Source organism: Eptatretus burgeri, chromosome 2, assembly GCF_056783735.1.
Source record: "Eptatretus burgeri isolate ZD-2024b chromosome 2, Ebu_testis_v1, whole genome shotgun sequence".
Lineage (NCBI taxonomy): Eukaryota > Metazoa > Chordata > Myxini > Myxiniformes > Myxinidae > Eptatretus > Eptatretus burgeri.
In genome coordinates, this window is record NC_140962.1 from 105,759,522 (window position 1) to 105,778,839 (window position 19,318).

General features: G+C 42.8%; 1 protein-coding gene, 1 long non-coding RNA gene and 1 pseudogene across 3 annotated transcripts in view; 1 reads left to right on the plus strand and 2 right to left on the minus strand.

Annotated features, from left to right (window-relative positions):
- Positions 1 to 542: 542 nt before the first annotated feature.
- Positions 543 to 683, minus strand: LOC147032741 (signal recognition particle RNA; annotated as a pseudogene).
- A 3,429-nt stretch (positions 684 to 4,112) lies between these two features.
- Positions 4,113 to 16,178, minus strand: LOC147032742 (GATA-binding factor 2-like). Its single transcript, XM_085870605.1, has 6 exons — positions 16,040 to 16,178; positions 15,613 to 15,899; positions 14,491 to 15,012; positions 10,499 to 10,644; positions 6,800 to 6,925; positions 4,113 to 5,273 (listed from the first exon to the last, which is right to left on the minus strand). The coding sequence occupies exons 2-6, from the start codon at positions 15,857 to 15,859 to the stop codon at positions 4,902 to 4,904; spliced, it is 1,413 nt and encodes a 470-aa protein (XP_085726731.1). The 5' UTR covers positions 15,860 to 15,899; positions 16,040 to 16,178; the 3' UTR covers positions 4,113 to 4,901.
- A 102-nt stretch (positions 16,179 to 16,280) lies between these two features.
- The window catches only part of LOC147032743 (uncharacterized), an 83,669-nt gene continuing 80,631 nt past the window's right edge, over positions 16,281 to 19,318 (plus strand). For both annotated transcript variants that reach the window (XR_015055342.1, XR_015055343.1), the window contains exon 1: positions 16,281 to 16,415. This is a non-coding gene — a long non-coding RNA (uncharacterized LOC147032743). The remainder of the gene's footprint in view (positions 16,416 to 19,318) is intronic.

Below are 19,318 nucleotides of genomic sequence, written 5' to 3' on the forward strand. Positions count from 1 at the left end.
TAATGAATGTTAAGGTAAAGTTTCATCGAAAACATGTGTGTAGTTTCAGAGAAGTTGCGGCAATGACTCCGGTACCATCCAACAGTTTTACTTGGTGCAGCATCGTTTGCTATTGTAACTTTAATATCTTGAAAGAATTGCACGAAAAGTTCACAAAACTGCATTCCTTTGTAAAGAAATAGGAAAGGATCAGAGGGGTGGGCAGGACTACGACTGTCAATCAGCCTGATGGGGGTGGGGCCATCAAACACATTTGGCCAAGGGACAATTAGACCTATATGGGTGATGCTTAACGGTGCAATATCAAGAAGTCGGTGACAGCAACAACCCACATATACCTGTATTTCTATTTTAGAATGTTAGATCGTCTTTAAAGTATGTACGACAATCTATGTTGTTGTTGTTGTTGTTTGTCTTTCGGCTGCTCCCGTTAGGGGTCGCCACAGCGGATCATCCGTTATGATCCGCATACTGATTTGGCACAGGTTTTACGCCGGATGCCCTTCCTGACGCAACCCTGGTCGCCTCTTACGACACAGGGATATGGATTGGGTTTCGCCATGATTCCGGGCTGCCCTACACCCTCTCATAGCACGGCCCAGTGCAGAGCTCCCGTCCTCAAGCGATCCTCCAACCCAAGCCTCCGAGTAGCCGGATTACAGGCGCACGCCACTACGCCCGGTTATGTACTACAATCTATGTATATTTCTAAAAAAGTAAAGAAACAGAATTAGATCCCAAATAATAACTTTTTTTTTCAGGTGGATGTCAGGAGGTAGCTCCATAAAGTATGTAAACAAGGTAGGGATGGTCACAAGAAATGATCGCGTGAAACCATCCCTACACCTTGATTTGAATCATGGTTGGCCCTACACAAGAGACTGTGTGTGTGTGTGTGTGTGTGTGTGTGTGTGTGTGTGTGTGTGTGTGTGTGTGTGTGTGTGTGTGTGTGTGTGTGTGTGTGTGTGTGTGTGTGTGTGTGTGTGTGTGTGTGTGTGTGTGTGTGTGTGTGTGTGTGTGTGTGTGTGTGTGTGTGTGTGTGTGTGTGTGTGTGTGTGTGTGTGTGTGTGTGTGTGTGTGTGTGTGTGTGTGTGTGTGTGTGTGTGTGTGATATACCTTCATCTTTTCTAGGGAAAACCATTCTTGAAAAAAAGATGAAGGGATGGTTTCTCATAATCATTTCTTGTGAACATCCCTACCTTGTTTACATACTTTTTGGAGGAATAACCCAACATCTACATTCTTTTGCAGTTTTTGAAAATGTTTTTATTACTTGTTTCATCAACGAACCTGCATCTTCATGTACAACTCGTTTCTCCCGCATTAGATCCCAAAGAGTGAATACGTGTATTGCTACACTCACTCTTGTGGGTGGTTAACGTGCAGGAAGTCTCTGAGGTCGCCTTTTGATTCATCTAGTCTAGTTTGTGTTCGATTCACCACGGAACTTCAACTCCATATATAAACCATCGTCCGGTCGTCCAACACGCAGGGTGCTGCATAATGGAGTACAGCATCCTTTCAAAGAGATAAATCAGGCTCTCCAGCATGCTCTCACTCGCTAATGGACGTTAAAGAGCTGACGATTCTGTTGGATAAAGGGTAGGCCATCGTGCACTGATACCATGGCCTGATCCTGACTTGTTTGCCTGAATTTTGAGTGGAGGGACAATGGCAAAGCACTCAGCGCATTCCTTGGGCAGCACCTGCTTTCTCTTAATGGAGTGTAATGATCACCTATCGGATGGTGTATCAAGTATAGGCCGAGTGTACATTGGGCTGGCAGGATGGCCAAGGTTTGAGAGAAACATACATTCGCCTGCAAGTTCTCTGAGCCAAGGTTTGAATCCCGAGCCAGCTATAAACTGCCATCCTGGTATTTCACAGGCAAGGTGATTCATCAATGGGTGCGCCGTCCCTCGGATGGACGTTAAACTGGCCATCCCATCTGCCGGCATTAGTTGGTGGAGGTTAAAGACCCCACGGTGTCCTTTGCGAAGAGCCGGCGAGCTATCACCAGCACCCTGAATAAATTCCAAATACCTGCCCTAACTCCTGCTGGGAAGACAACGGCAAACCACCCAGCATAACCCTTGCTCTAAACCTGGTGTTGGCTTAATGGTTAAAGTGGCTGCCTTAAGATCTTCGGGTCTCGAATTGAAGCCCCACCAGGTGGGTTGACTCAGCCTTTCATCCTTCCGACGTCGGCAAAATGAGTGCCAGCTTACTGGTAACAGGGGGCACTGGCATCATCGGCACCGACGCACTTCCAGAAAATGATGCAACCAGCAGCCACAGGCTGCGTACGAATCAACAAGGAAGCTGCTTCGGCAGTACCGACGCTCTGTGAAGAGTATGGTGAGAGACTGAGAGCATGAAATCTCACACACGCCATCATTGTTCAATCGCAGGAATTAATTTTATTATCATCATCATCATCATCATCATCATCATCATCATATAATAGCTCCACATTACAATGCGCTCGTATCCTGCATGGTTATACATACATTGTACATGTTATGAAATATACTCGCTGTCTGTGCATATACAGTACACAACAAATAATTTAGTTCTAACTACAGCAAAATATCGCGTGCGCGTGTACAGCACGTAGGCAGCAACGTCACGTGGCCGCTCAAAACTTTATTGACTTTTATGACATTGAAAAGGTCAGTATTGCACTTTACACACACACACGCACGAGTACCATTTCTTGGTAAGAAAGGAGTTCCTCAAAACGTGGAAAAAAGGCTCCACTTGTCTGAAATTACCGGGGAACATAGCTCACAAGTGCGACGGCGGTGGCGCTTCGCTGGAACTGCGGCATCACCGGCCTGGACCATCCATCAAAGCACGTCACGTGGTTCGAGTCCTGCGGCGCCTGCCTGTCGTGCTCAAGAGTTAAGCTTAACGGAAACTTTCCCAGAAAGAGACGTCTTCGTTTTTCGAACAACATGGCTCTTTTGAACGCACCGAAGAGCGAAACCCCTCATACGTCACCGCGTTTCTTGATGCTCACGTTATAGCCGAGAGCAGTCATTGTGAAGACTCGATACACGGTACTTATTAAGCGTCATGCACTATAAAGAGATAAAGCTTTTCTTGTACAAAGCGGGTCCTGCATGTTGTTTTATTATTAAATTTGTACAACGAGTTCTTTTGAAGAAAGTGTCTTCCGGGTGGGAGAGAGTGTCGATAAGCTCGGCGAAGCACGTGCGCTTGTGGCACGTGGTTTTGCGCGGGAACTGACGGTTTGGCGGGAAATGGTGGGGCTTTTTGTGCCAGGAAATGATGGTCTCGTCTTAAGTATGGAGGTCGGGGGCTTGGGGAGAACAGGGAACAGGAATCCAGCGCCTATAGGGAGCGTATACGTTCTTCGGACAGCGTGCAGAAGCTAAACGGTTAAATGAGGGGCCAGGTGGGGACATTGGGGGGCGAGGGGCAGTGGGAAAGGGGGACGTAATTTCAAATGAAGGTTGGCTTTTTCGAGTGCGTCCACTTTGGCCAACGTTTTGATGTTAAAATCTCGCTCTGTTAACAGCAATAACAATAACATTGAACGGATCATGTGGGTCATGTCCTTACACAGTGCTGAGTGTGGTTTGGTGTCGGGAGGAAATGGAATTACCGTGTAATCATATCAAAAAGGGAAGTGCTCCTTTAATATACGAAAGCTTCCTTTGTTTATGTCTATTACTTTGGTACAAAAGAACATTTGTATAGAGTGTTAATTTGCGATGCTTGTTTATAATGTACACAAATATTTTTATTTTTTTTTATATACAATACACTTAAATTAAAATAAAATCCAGATTTGCCATCTGCACAATATCCCATCCATGCCACTCGCTGTCGAATTCCTTAAAAGTTAACGACGAGGTTAAAAATAAATTTCCCTCTGCCATACCATTCTCAGTATGGTTTGATGAAAAGTGCCCCACAGGCGAAACTAGTGGCCATGACACACTCCGGTGGGAAAGCCCCACGGGCGCTCTGGACGCGCCATCTTGTCGAGACGCAGCACTAAATCTTCCAGCACTCTTCCTCTTTTGACAAGGCCAAACACCTGATTTTATGTATCCAGGGCAACCGGTACTGTTTGTTGTCCATTTTGTGTTTTTTTTTTTTTTTTTGCCTGCATGCAGTTTTCTTCCCTCTTATAGGTGATCATAAACACGCGCATCCAGGTTCGGTTTCTGCCATGTCAAACCAAGTGGTTCCAAACTTGTGCGTCTCCACCTCCCCAACGCTTGTGTGGCAGCCCGAGCGTATCACGCTTTGTGTCCGAGACTTTTTTTCAAAGTGAAGAATGAATCGCTCTTTGGCATTATAATCGGTCCAATCCACACTGATTGACTCCAAGGAAAAGTAGGTTTGCATGAATCATAAAATTGATTCTTATCCACATATAAATTTTACGAGTGTATGTACGAGTGATCTACACACACACACACACACACACACACACACACACACACACACACACACACACACACACACACACACACACACACACACACACACTCTTCCGAAAGGAATGTTCGATTCCGGCTTTGGCCGTCCGTGTCCCAAAGGCCCTGCAGTGCATGACGTATGTAAGTGCTTTTCAGAATTTAAACACGGACAGCACGTGCAAATGCTCACAGTCCATGGAACGTGCATTCGTACATCGTACGTCGTGCATTACGCAGGCCCTGCATTGCTTCCCGAGATGCAAACACTCAAAGACCCGCCATGCACTTCAAAATGACCCGATCAAGTCCGTGGATTATTTCTCACCCTTCAACGGAAGCCCCACTCCCGCAATGGTGCCCATGATTTTCGCACCTCTCAGTTTTTTTGTTAATTTCTCAGAAAAAAAACACAATGCCACATGGTTAGGCGCAGTTCCCACACTTCTAGCCCATGGCCGTGATCATGCCCGTTGCGTGTGGGGAGGTGAACGCGAGGCTCGATGAGGGGTGCATGGGTGTGGGTGCAGGAAGCACGTGCGTGGACCCCCCAAAGTGTGCCATGTGCCCGTGCATGGTCGAGGGAGTCAGGTGTGTGGGGGGTGCGAGCGTAGCGGCACCAAATGCTGAGGTCTTTTCATGGTGGGTGTGATGAGTGTGGTGAACAAGGTGAGCGTGGTGAGCCGGCGCTAACGATTTGTACATGACCTCGTGCACTTCGCTCAGCTCCATGTTCTTCTTGCTCTTCTTTGACTTATTGGACATCTTGCGGTTCCTCGTCTGAATGCCTTCCTTTTTCATCGTTAATGGCCGGTTCACCTGCAAGACATTTCACAAAGAGGAGCAATAATGAATAAGTTAATTAATGTCATAATCTCTCTCTCTCCTCGTGTTTATAAGGCTCGAGGAGGAACTTGTACTACATTATAATACATGAAGGACGTGAGGACGCAATGTCCTTCATGCAATATGTAATGTATTAACATATATATTAACACACAACAATTAATAAATTAACATATATATTAGTTTGGATAAATTCTTCTGCTCACGTCGACATCACGAAGCAAGCGCTCAGAATAAAAAGGTCCAAAAACCGAATCTGCTTTTAGCGACCGCTCTCTTGAGCAACCATTGTTTTTCGCTCCATTCGAGCCTTGAAAATCGTCCGCTTTGTCCAAAGACCTGCCTTTTGTGCGAATGTTTTGTCCACGTGACGTGGGCACTCGCTTTGACAACAGGTGCCACATACATGAGCGGCAGGCACGCGCGATCGATTCCTCCGCAATTGGTGGCACACTTGGATTCAAATATAGAACAGATTGCTTTGAAGTCAAGCCCAATGGTATTTTCGTATGATTAACATATATAGTGGTCGCTGAAAGAAAAATCGATTGCATTTAAAGTACAGAGAAGCCTTTACAAGCGTGAAACAATCGATATTATTTGCTGTCCTAGAGCCTCATGTCATACTTTACTTCCAGAATAAGATGGACAGGATATCCTTTAAAATCTCCGATGTACAATATTTCACAAATAAGACGATCTTCTCAAGTTTACACCATCGAATGAGTATGATTCTATCGCTGATGAATGTCTAATGCCTTAAGTATTTGTATCATATTATATATATATATATATATATAACAACTTTATTAAATTCAAGAAACTGCATTCTTTTTACCCCATTAAGTAATGGCTGAAATTACTGCAGAAGAGCATCTCGACTACGATCATTTCAGCCGTCAACTAATTTTCTTTTTCTATATGATACAGACTCGGTAGGGTAATGGTTAGAGCATCTGCTCTGAGTCTGAGAGGTCAGTGGTTCAAACCTGGGATGAGTCGTGCCAAAGACTCTTTTTTTTTTTAATGGTACGTGTTGTTTCCTTGCTTGGCGTTCAGCATTTGAAAGGATGGAGCATGGACAGACAACGCTGGGAAGGCAATGGCAAACCACCCAATACAACCTTTGCCAATAAACTGATTTAGTAGCACCGGCACTCTGTGAAGAGTATGGTACTGTTCATCAAAATAAAAAATATCTGATAGGCTAAGGAATTAGAGAGACTTCTCATTTACCACTCAAGCAGGCTATGTATTATTTGCATAAGGCTATTTTTTGTACGCATGGAATTTAGACAAAATGAGAGAAAAAAAAGGATATTCCATCAATAACTTTTCGATTAAACTAATGCAAAGTCTTTCTGAAAAGGAATGACCATTGTTAAACAGCGTCAGTATCTATACCAGTATTGCAAAGACCCCGTCAAATGAACGCTACTTGGGATAAATGGGTAAAGATGCCTCGCTTTGGTTAACTCGTAAAAGGCTCGAATGCTTACATTGTGAAGTTTGAAGTAGAGCCCGCAAGCATTGCACACTGGGTCTCCATTTGCGTTGCGCCGCCACAGGGTCGTCATGGTCGTTTGGCAGTTCGCACAAGCTGTGCCGGCACGCCGGGCTGCTGACTGGTTGGAACAAGAAGGAGATAGTGACGCTCTTCAGTTTATTGATTATTGTACAGACAATTGGCTTATCTATAAAGTAGTTCATCAGCGTGCAGGTCTCTCCATGACACAACTGTGGGGAAAGTGTCCCTTAATCCTTGTGCTAACCACATTACTTGAGGACCAACCATAACGTATTGTACTATTCCAACTCGAGGCGAGCAGTGAACCTATATTAGGTATGTAATTTTTGACACTTGTTTTTGAGTTACTACTCCTACTACTACTACTAATTCTTTATTGGCCCCATTTAATGCCATATTATTGTGGGATCAACTGCAGTAAGTAAATTGGCCCAAGTCCATCATGACGTTCGACTTGAGCCGATTGGACAAGGTTTTTGAGACAATACACGTTTAACCAGGGATGTAATCATACAACTTGAGTGCATGATTGTTTTGAAGTTTCTGTGCTCATTTGTAATTTCAGCGAAAGTTATGAAAATAGCATTATGGCAAGCGATGTGACGAGGATTTTGAAAGTAGGTTATTGGATCAATGGAAAAAGCAAGAAAAAGAAAATAAAATAAAACTAAATGTTTCTATCACATCACAAAAACACTGGATTTGCTGGAAAAAAAAAAGACCAATCTGCCTGAACAAACTTCTGAAAGTCTTGCAAGTCCAGCAAATACGCAAAGGATTAGATAGCAACCTGCACTACAACTGCAGACAAAGATCATGTGGCGATTTATAATAAATCATTCGGTAAATAACATTTGTGTGAAGTCTACTCTTTATAAAGTTATTGCCGTAAGCATGATGATGTATGAGGACAAAAAAAATCTAATATGTTGGAACACAATAACAATGGTACAAAAGCACGTGTTCAGCTCAATCTGTCCGATACACGAAAGTGAAAAGGGGGTTGCTGGCCAGGCAATTGGCCATTACAGGGGCTTCTCATGATTGCGGTCAAGGAGGCTGTCACTCCGCGGTGTGCCGGGCACAGGAAACGACCATCAGGGCAGGCTATCGAAGCCGCCCAGACGTCCGGCCCTGGGAAGGCCCGGCGATCCAACGAGGCAACCATAATTCCCAAATCGGCCGATTTTTTTTTCCCCGCGATGCTCCAGCAGCAGAGAAGACACACTGGGAACCACATTGTCTCTCCTTTGAAGCCACTCGTGTGGCTTATTGTTATAACCACTGTAAATGCAATGTGTTTTCACGTCCTTTGCTGCTTTTTTTTTTTTTTTGCAAACAAGTGATTCAAACATGAATCACCACAATTAACGTATTACACTTCCTATAATCCTGAACTGTGTTGTGATGCTACAGAACTGGGGTGTGGGGTCACAAGGTAAATACAGACAAATATAAATTTACTGGGAGTAGAGGATCTTTCTCCTCTTTCGAAGGTGAACTTCTGAGTAATGTATTTTTTATATGTACAGTGTGCATTCAGTTTGACGACGTTGTGTGCATGCAGTTTCTATGTAAAGTATCTTCCTGAGACTTGTGTTCACACTGAATGTCACACTCACCGTTCATATTTATGTGACTTCTTCATGTATTATATGCTAAAAGTGATGGAGGATACCATTCAAAGCTGTGTATGTAGAAAAATGTAAATAGGGGGTATATCTAACAACACTGGACACGTAAGTCACATGTCGTAAGGACACGTAATACACGCAAGTAAATAGGTACATGGTTAATTTACAAGCACTGCACCATATGTGTTCCAAAAGGTACATCAGAAATGTATAAAATATGGTACTGCATCTGATAAACTATGTATATAATGTATATAGAAGCTACATTAAAAAAAAACTATATATATATATATATATATATATATATATATATATATATATGAGGCCCTGCGAGGAGGAGTGATGTAAGCGACATTTTTTAATGATATGATTATGATAGGCTCGGATGATAGGGGAAGGGTTAAAATAGTGCTATATGGCATGAACTCCAAAATGGCCGATGTGTCCCTTACATCACTCCTCCTCGTGGCACCTCATATATATATATATATATATATATATATATATATATATATATATATATATATATACATGTTATACATATACAAACATATACATATACATATGTTGTTGTTCGTCTTTCGGCTGCTCCCGTTAGGGGTCGCCACAGCGGATCATCCGTTATGATCCGCATACTGATTTGGCATAGGTTTTACGCCGGATGCCCTTCCTGACGCAACCCTGGTTGCCTCTTACGACACAGTGATAAGGATTGGGTTTCGCCATGATTCCGGGCTGCCCTACACCCTCTCATAGCGCGGCCCAACACAGAGCTCCCGTCCTCAAGCGATCCTCCAACCCAACCCTCCGAGTCGCCGGATTACAGGCGCATGCCACTACGCCCGGTCATATACATATACATATATACTGTACATACATACATACACAACAATTTCAAGGAATAAAAAAGCAGAGCCAACAAGGAATTTGTACGAAGTGCAAGTACACTGATTTGTGTCAAACAGGATCGGGCAGACTCCGGTCTCAGCACATGGTTCATTCATCATCCATGGACTTCTTCAGGCCTAATTTTGTAACTCGGATGAAACGTCATCTGAAAATACTGAGAATATGTCTGCTCTTTCATGTTTGTCACAAAATCAGTGAAGGAGTACGTATACGCATGCTTGGATGAGACTTCCCAAAGACTTTCAACAAAAGGCAAAGTGTGCAGAAGTTTGAATGAGATGTCCAAAAGGCAGCTATTTGTGGAGGATTCTTTGGGAGGCTGTCGAGCAATGGATTGATCGAGGCTGTTGATGATGATGATGATGATGATGATGATGATGATGATGATGATGATGATGATATCAACAGGATTGTGCAGAGGTAAGTACACTTAGTTTTGAGATGTCGAGTCTGGGTTTGATTCTCTACATGAATATGAACAGTCTGATTGGTGTTTCACAGGCTGCCATCATGAAGTGTTCCGTCTCACGGATGGATGTTAAGTCGGGTGTCCCATCTGCTTGCATTGGCTGGTGGACGTGAAAGATCCCATGGGGTCTTTCACGAAGAGTAGAAGAGTTATCACCAGCACCCTGAACCAATTCCAAATCCATTCCCTAACTCTTTCTCCAAACCACACTTGGGGTTTGCTAATACCCCCAAACGAGGCTTGACGGAGGCCTGCGTCCTGCATTGCACTGAAAATAGGCTGATGTGAATGACTGAAGGAGTGAAGAAATAAAATTAATATATATATATATATATATATATATATATATATATATATATATATATATATATATATATATATATGAGAAAGGTATCTGTCACAGAAACTATATCATCAGATAATATGTACACAGACAATGTACATAGTCAGTGATACTGTAATTGCATTGAAATAAAGGTATGCACAAGCATGTCTTGCAATGTGGAAGCAAGTGGTGTACAAACAAGCCACAAAGAGGTTCACCATATAAACTGTATCACAGAATTGTATGCAGAGAGTCGACACGGGACCATTACATTGGTGACACGTGTGTGCAAGAAGCGTTTGTTTGGGTGGAAGGCAGATCGACGGTGCTCACCAGACGACGCTTGGGTTTGATGAGCGGTCTGTTCTGCCCGTTCATCTTGTGGTAGAGACCACATGCATTGCACAGGTAGTGCCCCGTCCCATCTCGTCTCCAGAGTGGGGTGGATGTGGCGCCGCAGTTGACGCATTCACGACCTTCTGGCCTCGTGCGAGCAAGGAACAAAATGAACGGTGGAAATGAGTTTGAGAATTCGATTTACAATGCCATATGTTACATCACAACAGCTGATTTACATCACCATGCCAGCAAATCTTCCCGAAACTCTAGTTTCCCAGAATTATACATTTTTAAAAAAATCTTTACTTTTATTCTATATATATTTTGAATGCCTGGTTCCAAGCCAACCTCCACACCATGGAAATGTCCAAATGATGTGTTCATTCAACACCTGACATCTTTCACTTCTGGGATCTCGATAGATCAATGCTGTTCAGTGATAACTGAAGAAGATAATTAAATCGGAAGTGCTCCACTCAATTCGTTTCCTATTGCATCGTCATTTTCATAAAATAATCACCAGACATTTGACACTTGTTTTTACAGATAAGAGAATTTGGAAGAGGGGGTGGGGTGGGTGGAGGCTATTACAGTTTTCTTACTTAAAGTAAATTAAAACGTCGATTGTACTATATATATATATATATATATATATATATATATATATATATATATATATATATATATATATATATATATATATATATATGTATTAAAAAGTGTAATTAAGAACCCAGGTTCAAATCCCATTGTCCACTAATGTCCTCATACTTCATGTCAAACAAAAGGTCTACGAATGTACAAGCTCCTCCATCAGCATCACCATTAAAATATTGAATAAACAACGGTGAACATCTTCATCAAAGGAAAACAGGTCGGACTGGAACTGTGCTTGGGAGAGCACATACCTCCGCTGGGCTGAACAGTTTCCATTTTGTATCCCACTGATAGGCCGGATCTGCATCGGAACCTGAACCAAAATCTCATGGCCTTGTTCTTGTCACCTACCCAACTCGCCCACCAAGTTTTGTCATAATCCCTCCAAACTTTTTGAAATATCATGCTCTGTCGTTGTTGACCCCATCTCTCAATGGTAACGAATGACTTTAAAAAAAAAAAATTACTGTTTCCCGATCCGGATCTTCACCAAAATCGAATAAATTCTTCCTTGTCGCATACCAAACCTGGCCACCAAGTTTTGGCTGAATCCACTCACAACTTTTTAAGATATTGTGCTGCACTGTAAATCGTTTTGGGCCCGATCTCTCAAAAGTGATTTTAAAGAATCACTTTAAAAATTCTAGTATCTCAATCCAGATCCAGATCTTCAACAAAATCTTATCAATCCGTCCTTGTTCCATACCCAACTTGTCCACCAAGTTTCGTCCAAATCCGTCCATAACTTTTTGAGATATCCTGCTCATAGACAAACAAACAGACAGGGGTGACAACATAACCTGCGTCCACCTTTGATGGCGGAGTTAACGAGAATGCCACTCGGTGGAGCGCATACCCTCACCAGGCTGAACAGTTTCCATTTTGTATCCCACTGATAGGCCGGATCTGCATCCAGACCTTCACGAAAATTTAATTGGCTTGTTCTTGTAACCTGCCTCAAGTCGTCCACCAAGTTTCGTCATAACCCATCCATGAGTTTTTTTTTTACATATCATGCTCTTTATCGTTTTTGGCCCTATCTCTCAATGGTGAAGAATCACTTTTAAAAAAAAATCATCGTATTTGGATCTCGATCTTCACCAAAATCGAATCTATTCATCCTCGTCACCCACCCAACCCATCCATCAGGTTTCATCCAAATCCGTCAGGTTTCGACAGATAGACTTGGTAGGTGAAAACATAACCTCCATCCACCTTCGTTGGTGGAGATATTGATTGTCGAAAAATACATTTTTGTTTCTGCCGGTCGGTGACATTCTCTGTGAAGCCACTAACTTACTGATCATGTGATTGCATTAAACAAAGTCCGATCATCCCCCAAAATGTTTTCAGTGCCCGCCTGTAAACTGGTTTTGTGAGTCTTGCATTCGACCATGGGCGGCCATAGGCTTTTCATGCATGATCTCGTTTCTTACACAATGTACATCATGTACGTACAACATCAGGAAGACGTGGTATTCTCGTGTTACAATATTCCATGTCGAACTGCGTTTGGTAACTTCATCAGCATCACCCCGAGGAGAGGTCTATCGCTTCAAAATCAAAAAGACAAGTATCACCATACATTTTACCACTACCTTCTCTGAGCGACTGCAATGTGTGAGGTGTTTCAACAGTCCAGAATCACAGAGATATTTACTTTACAATTTTGTGATAGTATTTGCTCAAATTGCGAGCTTCTGACATGCGTACATGGATATCAATTATTGTATGCAGGTTTCATTGAACGTGCCTTAACATTGACACATCGGTTTTTAGCAGATTCAGTTATGATTTAATCCTCTAAATCTTCAATAGTACGTGGTCTCATGGTATAAACCACTGATTACAGGTTTTCCCAAAGAAAGAAGTCAAGTGAGGTTTAAACTGGACAACGCGTGGTCCATTATATCGGTCCACGACGTCCTATCCACTTCAAAGACATCATCTCAAAAAAAATAATAATATTAATGATTAAAAATATTTCCGATGATTCCGGACTTTTGAAACACCATGTATAACGCACTTTCTATTGAAATGTTGCTTGCTCCTCAAGAGCGACCACTCGGCTTTTGGACCTCTTCGTTGCGGGAGTGTTTGGTTAGTCGATAAAAAAACAAAAATCACAACAGAGTTGATGGGTCTTGGATCTATAGTTTATCTGATTTGAACTCTTCATCGAGGCAAACACAGCAGTTATAGATCAGGAAGTGTCATAATAGGGCAATATGCGGTCAATCACACACTTTACTTTCGTGGATATTTAGAAACGATAACTAATAATCGCACAAAATCGCTCGATTATAATCTACTACAGCACAAATCGGACATGGAATCAGCAATCGTATTCAGATCATCTCGAGTGATGTTTTTTTTTTAATCTTCCTTTAATTAATTAAAAAAAATTTAAATACACTTTGTAATAGATTCCGATATTTATTTTTGGCTCCCCTTCGGTTTACGCACAGTTTACGGGATCAGGTTTGCGTGAAGGCAGCTGTACATCCACCCATACGCCCGTATCTTTTTGATGATAAATAATTTTGATAACACCCTCCTCACAAACCACAACTCACCCCACCTAATCTAGCCACAATGATGCTTTAGCAGTTCAATGGAAATGCTTCAGCGATGAATCGAAATGTTTTCGACTTTTTAGATATGAACACTTTGACGGCTAAATCGAAACTGGTAAATAGAAATGCTTGAGCTCGAAATGTTTTAGTGTTAAATAGAATTGTTTTAATGGTTAAAAGGTGTTTCAACAGTGAAACAGAAATGCTTACTGTTAACATACAAATGATTTAATGGTAAAATAGAAATGCTTTGGCGGTTAAAGAGATAGGAAGCGGTCGTTGCAGGTGATCATGGACACTGGCGGTCAATGCCATTTAAAGAGAACAAAAGATGCTCTTTGACAAGCAGCCACACAGACTTTCCTCGAGTTCATAAATTAATCAAAGATTTATGTTTATCATTTTGCTGGAAAAGTGCTTATTAAATGAGGTTCTTGAATGATGATAAAAATGCATACATTGATGACAATGAGCTACTTAATGGCTTTGTGAACATCGCTTGGTTCCTATTCCACATGTCACCCGCTTCCTAACCCCAAAACACCCCCACCATAAGCCCCCCTCCTACACTCACGAACCCTAAATGCCAACTGCCATAACCCCAACTCTTGTAATCCCAACCTTCCCCCCCCCATCCCCACTAACCTCTCATAAGCCCTACAATCAGACCAGTGCAACCTGGTCACGTTATGTTCGTATTGATTATTGCATTGCATGCAAGAATCATTGACCTTCCTTCTTACAGGTACTCACCCGTGGTACAGCGGGATTTACACTTGCTGCGTGGTGTGAAACTGGACGCGGCTCCTCCAATCAGACTGCCTGGGTGGAAGAGCGCACCATGTCCGTAGTCGTGAGACGTACACGTCGACATGTACGGCGTGGCATACGTGGGGATGGGGTGGTAAGTCGAGTGTGGGGATGCACCGCTACCCATGTTGCCATGCATGGGACTCGAACCCTCGAGCTTCATGCCTGCAGCTTCGGCCAACTGAAGCTTGGCATCCTTGTCTTCACGGCGAGTCTGCTGGCCGTGCTCGGGCGAAGTGTCCTTGGGTGGCGTCGGTGGGAAAGGGAAGAGCTGAGGGCTTGGAGCGAGCGGTGAGCATCCTGAACTGCCCGGGTAGACACCGACCGAACCATGCGCTATGGGCCCCTTGGGGAACGAGCCCACAGCCCAGGTGTTGTGTGGATGTGGTGCAAGACCTTTGCTACCATCGAGCCAGGAGGGGATGGGTGGACCGTGCAGCACATGTGGGCGACAGACCTGGCGTCCTGCGGGCCAGGTGGAAAGGACTTCGGTAAGACAAGATGTGATCCGGCGTTAGGGGATTGAGAACCAGCTGATCTTTAACAGCACAATAATTGGTATAAACAGGGGGGCTCCACATGTAACCGACAAGCAATGGGTAAACATAATCTTCATGTTCCAATGAGGAACGAATCTCTGTACAGTGTAGAGTGGGATCATTGCTGCAGGAATGGTTGCTCTTAGAGGAATAACCCTTAAAATGGGTGCCCTTGTTTACCAATTTGTGAATTTCCTGTTATTTTAGGCCTAAGATGGGGGAAGGGGGTCGTTTCTGCTTTTTGTCAGTTTGTTTTGGTAAATGTCTCACCCGATGGGCGATGGTTCAAGTTTCCGAAATATGACAAATCCGACACTTTTGTGAAAACATCCACTCCATTATTTAATCATGACCACCATTGCTTGCTCATTCGGGAGAGTCTCCGCGAATATAAACTTTGGTGACAACTCCTGAAAGGTTCTGCAATTGTGTGGGGGGATAAACCTACCGTTGGTGAATATATCCCCACAATTACTGCCAGAGACCCACACCGGTATGCTCAAGGAGCTTGGGGGGGCTCACTTACCATGCGGAGGACCGCGGTAGCCTCCATGCACGGCAGCCCTTGCGTGTGCCGGGTTCGGATAATAGGAGGTCATGGGGTTTCCCTGTCCGTCCAGATGGTTGAAAAATACATCCACCTCATCAGGTGGAAGAAGTTGTGAGGGTTCCATGTAGTTATGACCCAGAGCTGGATGGTGTGCATCCGGGTGCTGAGCGTTGAGCACTGGGTGATGTGGCATCCATCGATGCTGTTCCATGCTTAGGTCCATGGCGCCTGCTATTCTGTGCTGTTGCAGAGATTGGAAAAGCCTGCAAAGGGGTCCAGGGAATGGGAGGGGAGGGAGAGACGTTGGTCAACGTCTCAAAGAGCACGAGCGATGCACGTAAACCAGGAATGTCATGTATATATCTATATCAAATGAAATAAGTTTGCCGGAGAGAGAACATACCTTCCAGTTGAATGCTACAGTTTGACGGAAATCAAAAGGTGTAAAAATATCGTGGACCTTGGAGAGAGTGTACGTACGCACGTCCTGCACGAGGAATAACTTTTGATTGAACGTGCGCCGCAGATCTTGTGCGAGGGATCTGGACTCGAGCGAAGATTGTGGGCGGAGCCAGAATCAAATCCTACCAAACGGAGGGAAGATGGCACACTCCGCTGTCCGCTCATTCGCCGAGGTGCCCGGAGGCGTGGCTACGTTCAGCGACAACAAATAAATTGCCACAATCAGTTGCAATTTTTTAAATCATTATTTATTATCATGATTTTATTATTATTTTCTGCTTTGCACACCCTTCGACAACCAAAGAAAGGAAATTAAGGTAAATATAATTGTTTGCTGTTTAAACATACATGCATATGTGTATATATATATATATATATATATATATATATATATATATATATATATATATATATATATATATATATATATATATATATATATAGATATATATATATATATATATATATTGTCACCCTCATAACAAAAGTTCCAGTCATTTTTTCCAGTTTTTGAGATTTTCTGCCTAAGTCATCTATATTCTATATCATTTGTAGCCATGACGTAATCATAACAACGAGTAACAAGATTTGTGTTTCATTTAGCATCCATGAACAACTCTGTGCACAAGAAATAGTGAATAAATATTTGTTAATGAAGAATTGCTGCAGTTTTTGTTTTTTTTTTCTCAAAACTGGAAAAAATGACTTGGGCACTTTTGTTATGAGGGTAACGATACAACATATTTTTAAATCTTTCTCAAGGTCAAACATGCACACTCGGGGTGGTGAGGACCTTTTTAGGATCCTGACGATCACTTTAATGCATCCTCTCTGTGACCACGATCCACACTCTCCATCCGATTTGCACACAGATAATATTTGTCTCGCAATTGCAAATATGCACGAATCACAACCATGATGATGGTCATTTATGTTTAAAACAAACTAGAAAAATAAATAAGTACAAATGAAATTCTACATTAATGTGAGATGTTCTTGTTATCACAAGGATAGCACTTAAAGAGCAGGTAAATGGCTGTCATTATTACAACTCTGCTCTTTAACAACGAAATCCAACACAGGTGGAGGCCATTCAGCCCATATTGTCTGCGCGAACACCACACCAACCCATCGACACAAGATCCAAGGAGGAAAATGCAAAAAAATATTGTTTTTAATTAAAGAAAAATTTTGTTTGCTTGTTTTTGGGGGTTTTTTGTTTTTGTCGTTTTTGTATTTTTTTTTCTTTCTTTCTTTCTTTTCTTCCCCTCAGGGGAGGGGGCATGGGCTTGGTTAAAAACACACATCATCAACCACACAACCCCCCTTTACAAGACCCCCACCAACAGCATCACCACCACCAGTACTACTATTGCCACTATTATTATTATTATTATTATTATTTGTGACAATGCCAGATTTACTCGCAGATTCTTGTGGAGTTGGTCAGCAAACGTTTTTGGCCCAAATCTTTCATGAACCAGACCAGGCCTGACATTCAATGATGGGTGATTTGGGAAGGAATGTTTAATTTGTCCAGGGTGCCGGTGATAACTCACTCACTCTTCACGAAAGACACCATGGGATTTTTTTAATGCCCACAGGTGCTCCGGGTTAACGTCCTTCAGATGGACTGCACACATAAAATGATGCATGACCCTGCCTCTGAAACACCAGGATGACAGTTTATAGCTGAGCCTAGATTCAAATCCAGGTGAGACAGCTCAGAGAACAGTGTGCATTCCTGTTGGTTATTATAATATCGCACATCATTAAGGCTCCCAAACATGTAGCATGTGCAATTTTGACAGCAGTTACATCAATATTAAGACTTAATCAGGTCTCTCACCCATAAATGGAGAGAACAACCAATCAGCTCTCACCTAATCAATTATCCCAAGATGGCTAGGTCCGGCGGATGATGAGGGCATGTAGCATTGGGATTCTTATTTATGTACTACTTGTGAATGTCTGCAGCTGTCGAGGAACCAGGGTAGGGTTTGAAACAGCTAAGGGCTTATCTTGTGCAGCTTTTCTTTGCTGCTTTATGCAGCTTTCTTTGGCTGGAATAGCATGGGGTTTAATTAAATATATATTAATTGACAAACATAGTGCTATTCGTAACTGGTTAAAACTGTGGGACCATGCAGACAGGAAAGGGGGGGTGGCATCTCCAAACTATTAAATCCCACCCGGCTCGTGCGTGTGTGTGTGTGTGTGTGTGTGTGTGTGTGTGTGTGTGTGTGTGTGTGTGTGTGTGTGTGTGTGTGTGTGTGTGTGTGTGTGTGTGTGTGTGTGTGTGTGTGTGTGTATATTGTGTCCATGCCGAATAAGACTGACCTGGACAGATAGCCGAACAGTTCTCCTTTGGAGGCGAACATGTGATTCTTGGAGATTATGGCGCGCATGGGACAGGGCTGGCAAGCACGCACCAGAGGCACTCACCAGGACAGAGGACAAGGGTTTATACATGAACCCACAACTAAGGCCAAAAAAAAAAATGTTTCCTATTGCATGGCCAAAAAAAATTGGGTAGGTAGGTAGGGAATTATTTTTTTTGACAATTTTTTTTGCCATGAATACATTCATATAACTCGATTAAAAATGTTTATTTTCCTTGGTGGTAGTGGTGTGTTGGTGGTAGTGTGGTGGTGGTGTGGTAGTGTGGTGGTGGTAGTATGGTGGTGATGGGGGGTGGTGGTGGTGGTGGTGGTGCACTTGACTTGCTAAAATGCACTTTATTCTGTCTTAAATTTCTCTACATACTGTATTTAACAGTGTATGCATGCTGAAAATATGCATTGTTTATTAAAATATATATATATATATATATATATATATATATATATTAAAAGTTTAACAGCAAGTCGAGTGCATTTTTGCAAGTCTATTGCACCACCACCACCACCACACCACTGTCACCACCCACCACCAAATCACCACTGCCACCATCACCACTGTCACCATCATCACCACCATCACCACCACAATAGGTGAAACTAACCTTGAAAAGACCGATCCACAAAGCAGTCCTCGTGCGCGTTTGACTCGGGCGCCGCCATTTTGAAACTCTCACTGACGTAACACGCGGGATTCAAAATGGCGACGCCCGAGTCCAAATTGTCAACAAAAATCGTAGGGTCGCATACAAAAGCAATGGGTCGGTAGGAAACCGGAAACAAACTCCTTTTTTTGTTTGGCCTAATATACAGACACAAGG

Bases quoted from the DNA above. Each gene is read 5' to 3' on its own strand.
- LOC147032742 (XM_085870605.1), bottom strand. From the start codon at position 15,859: ATGGACCTAAGCATGGAACAGCATCGATGGATGCCACATCACCCAGTG. The intron at 10,645-14,490 runs GTGAGTACCTGT...GCACGAGGCCAG, and splicing joins TAAATCCCGCTGTACCACGG to AAGGTCGTGAATGCGTCAAC. The intron at 5,274-6,799 runs GTAAGCATTCGA...AATGTCTTGCAG, and splicing joins TCTACTTCAAACTTCACAAT to GTGAACCGGCCATTAACGAT.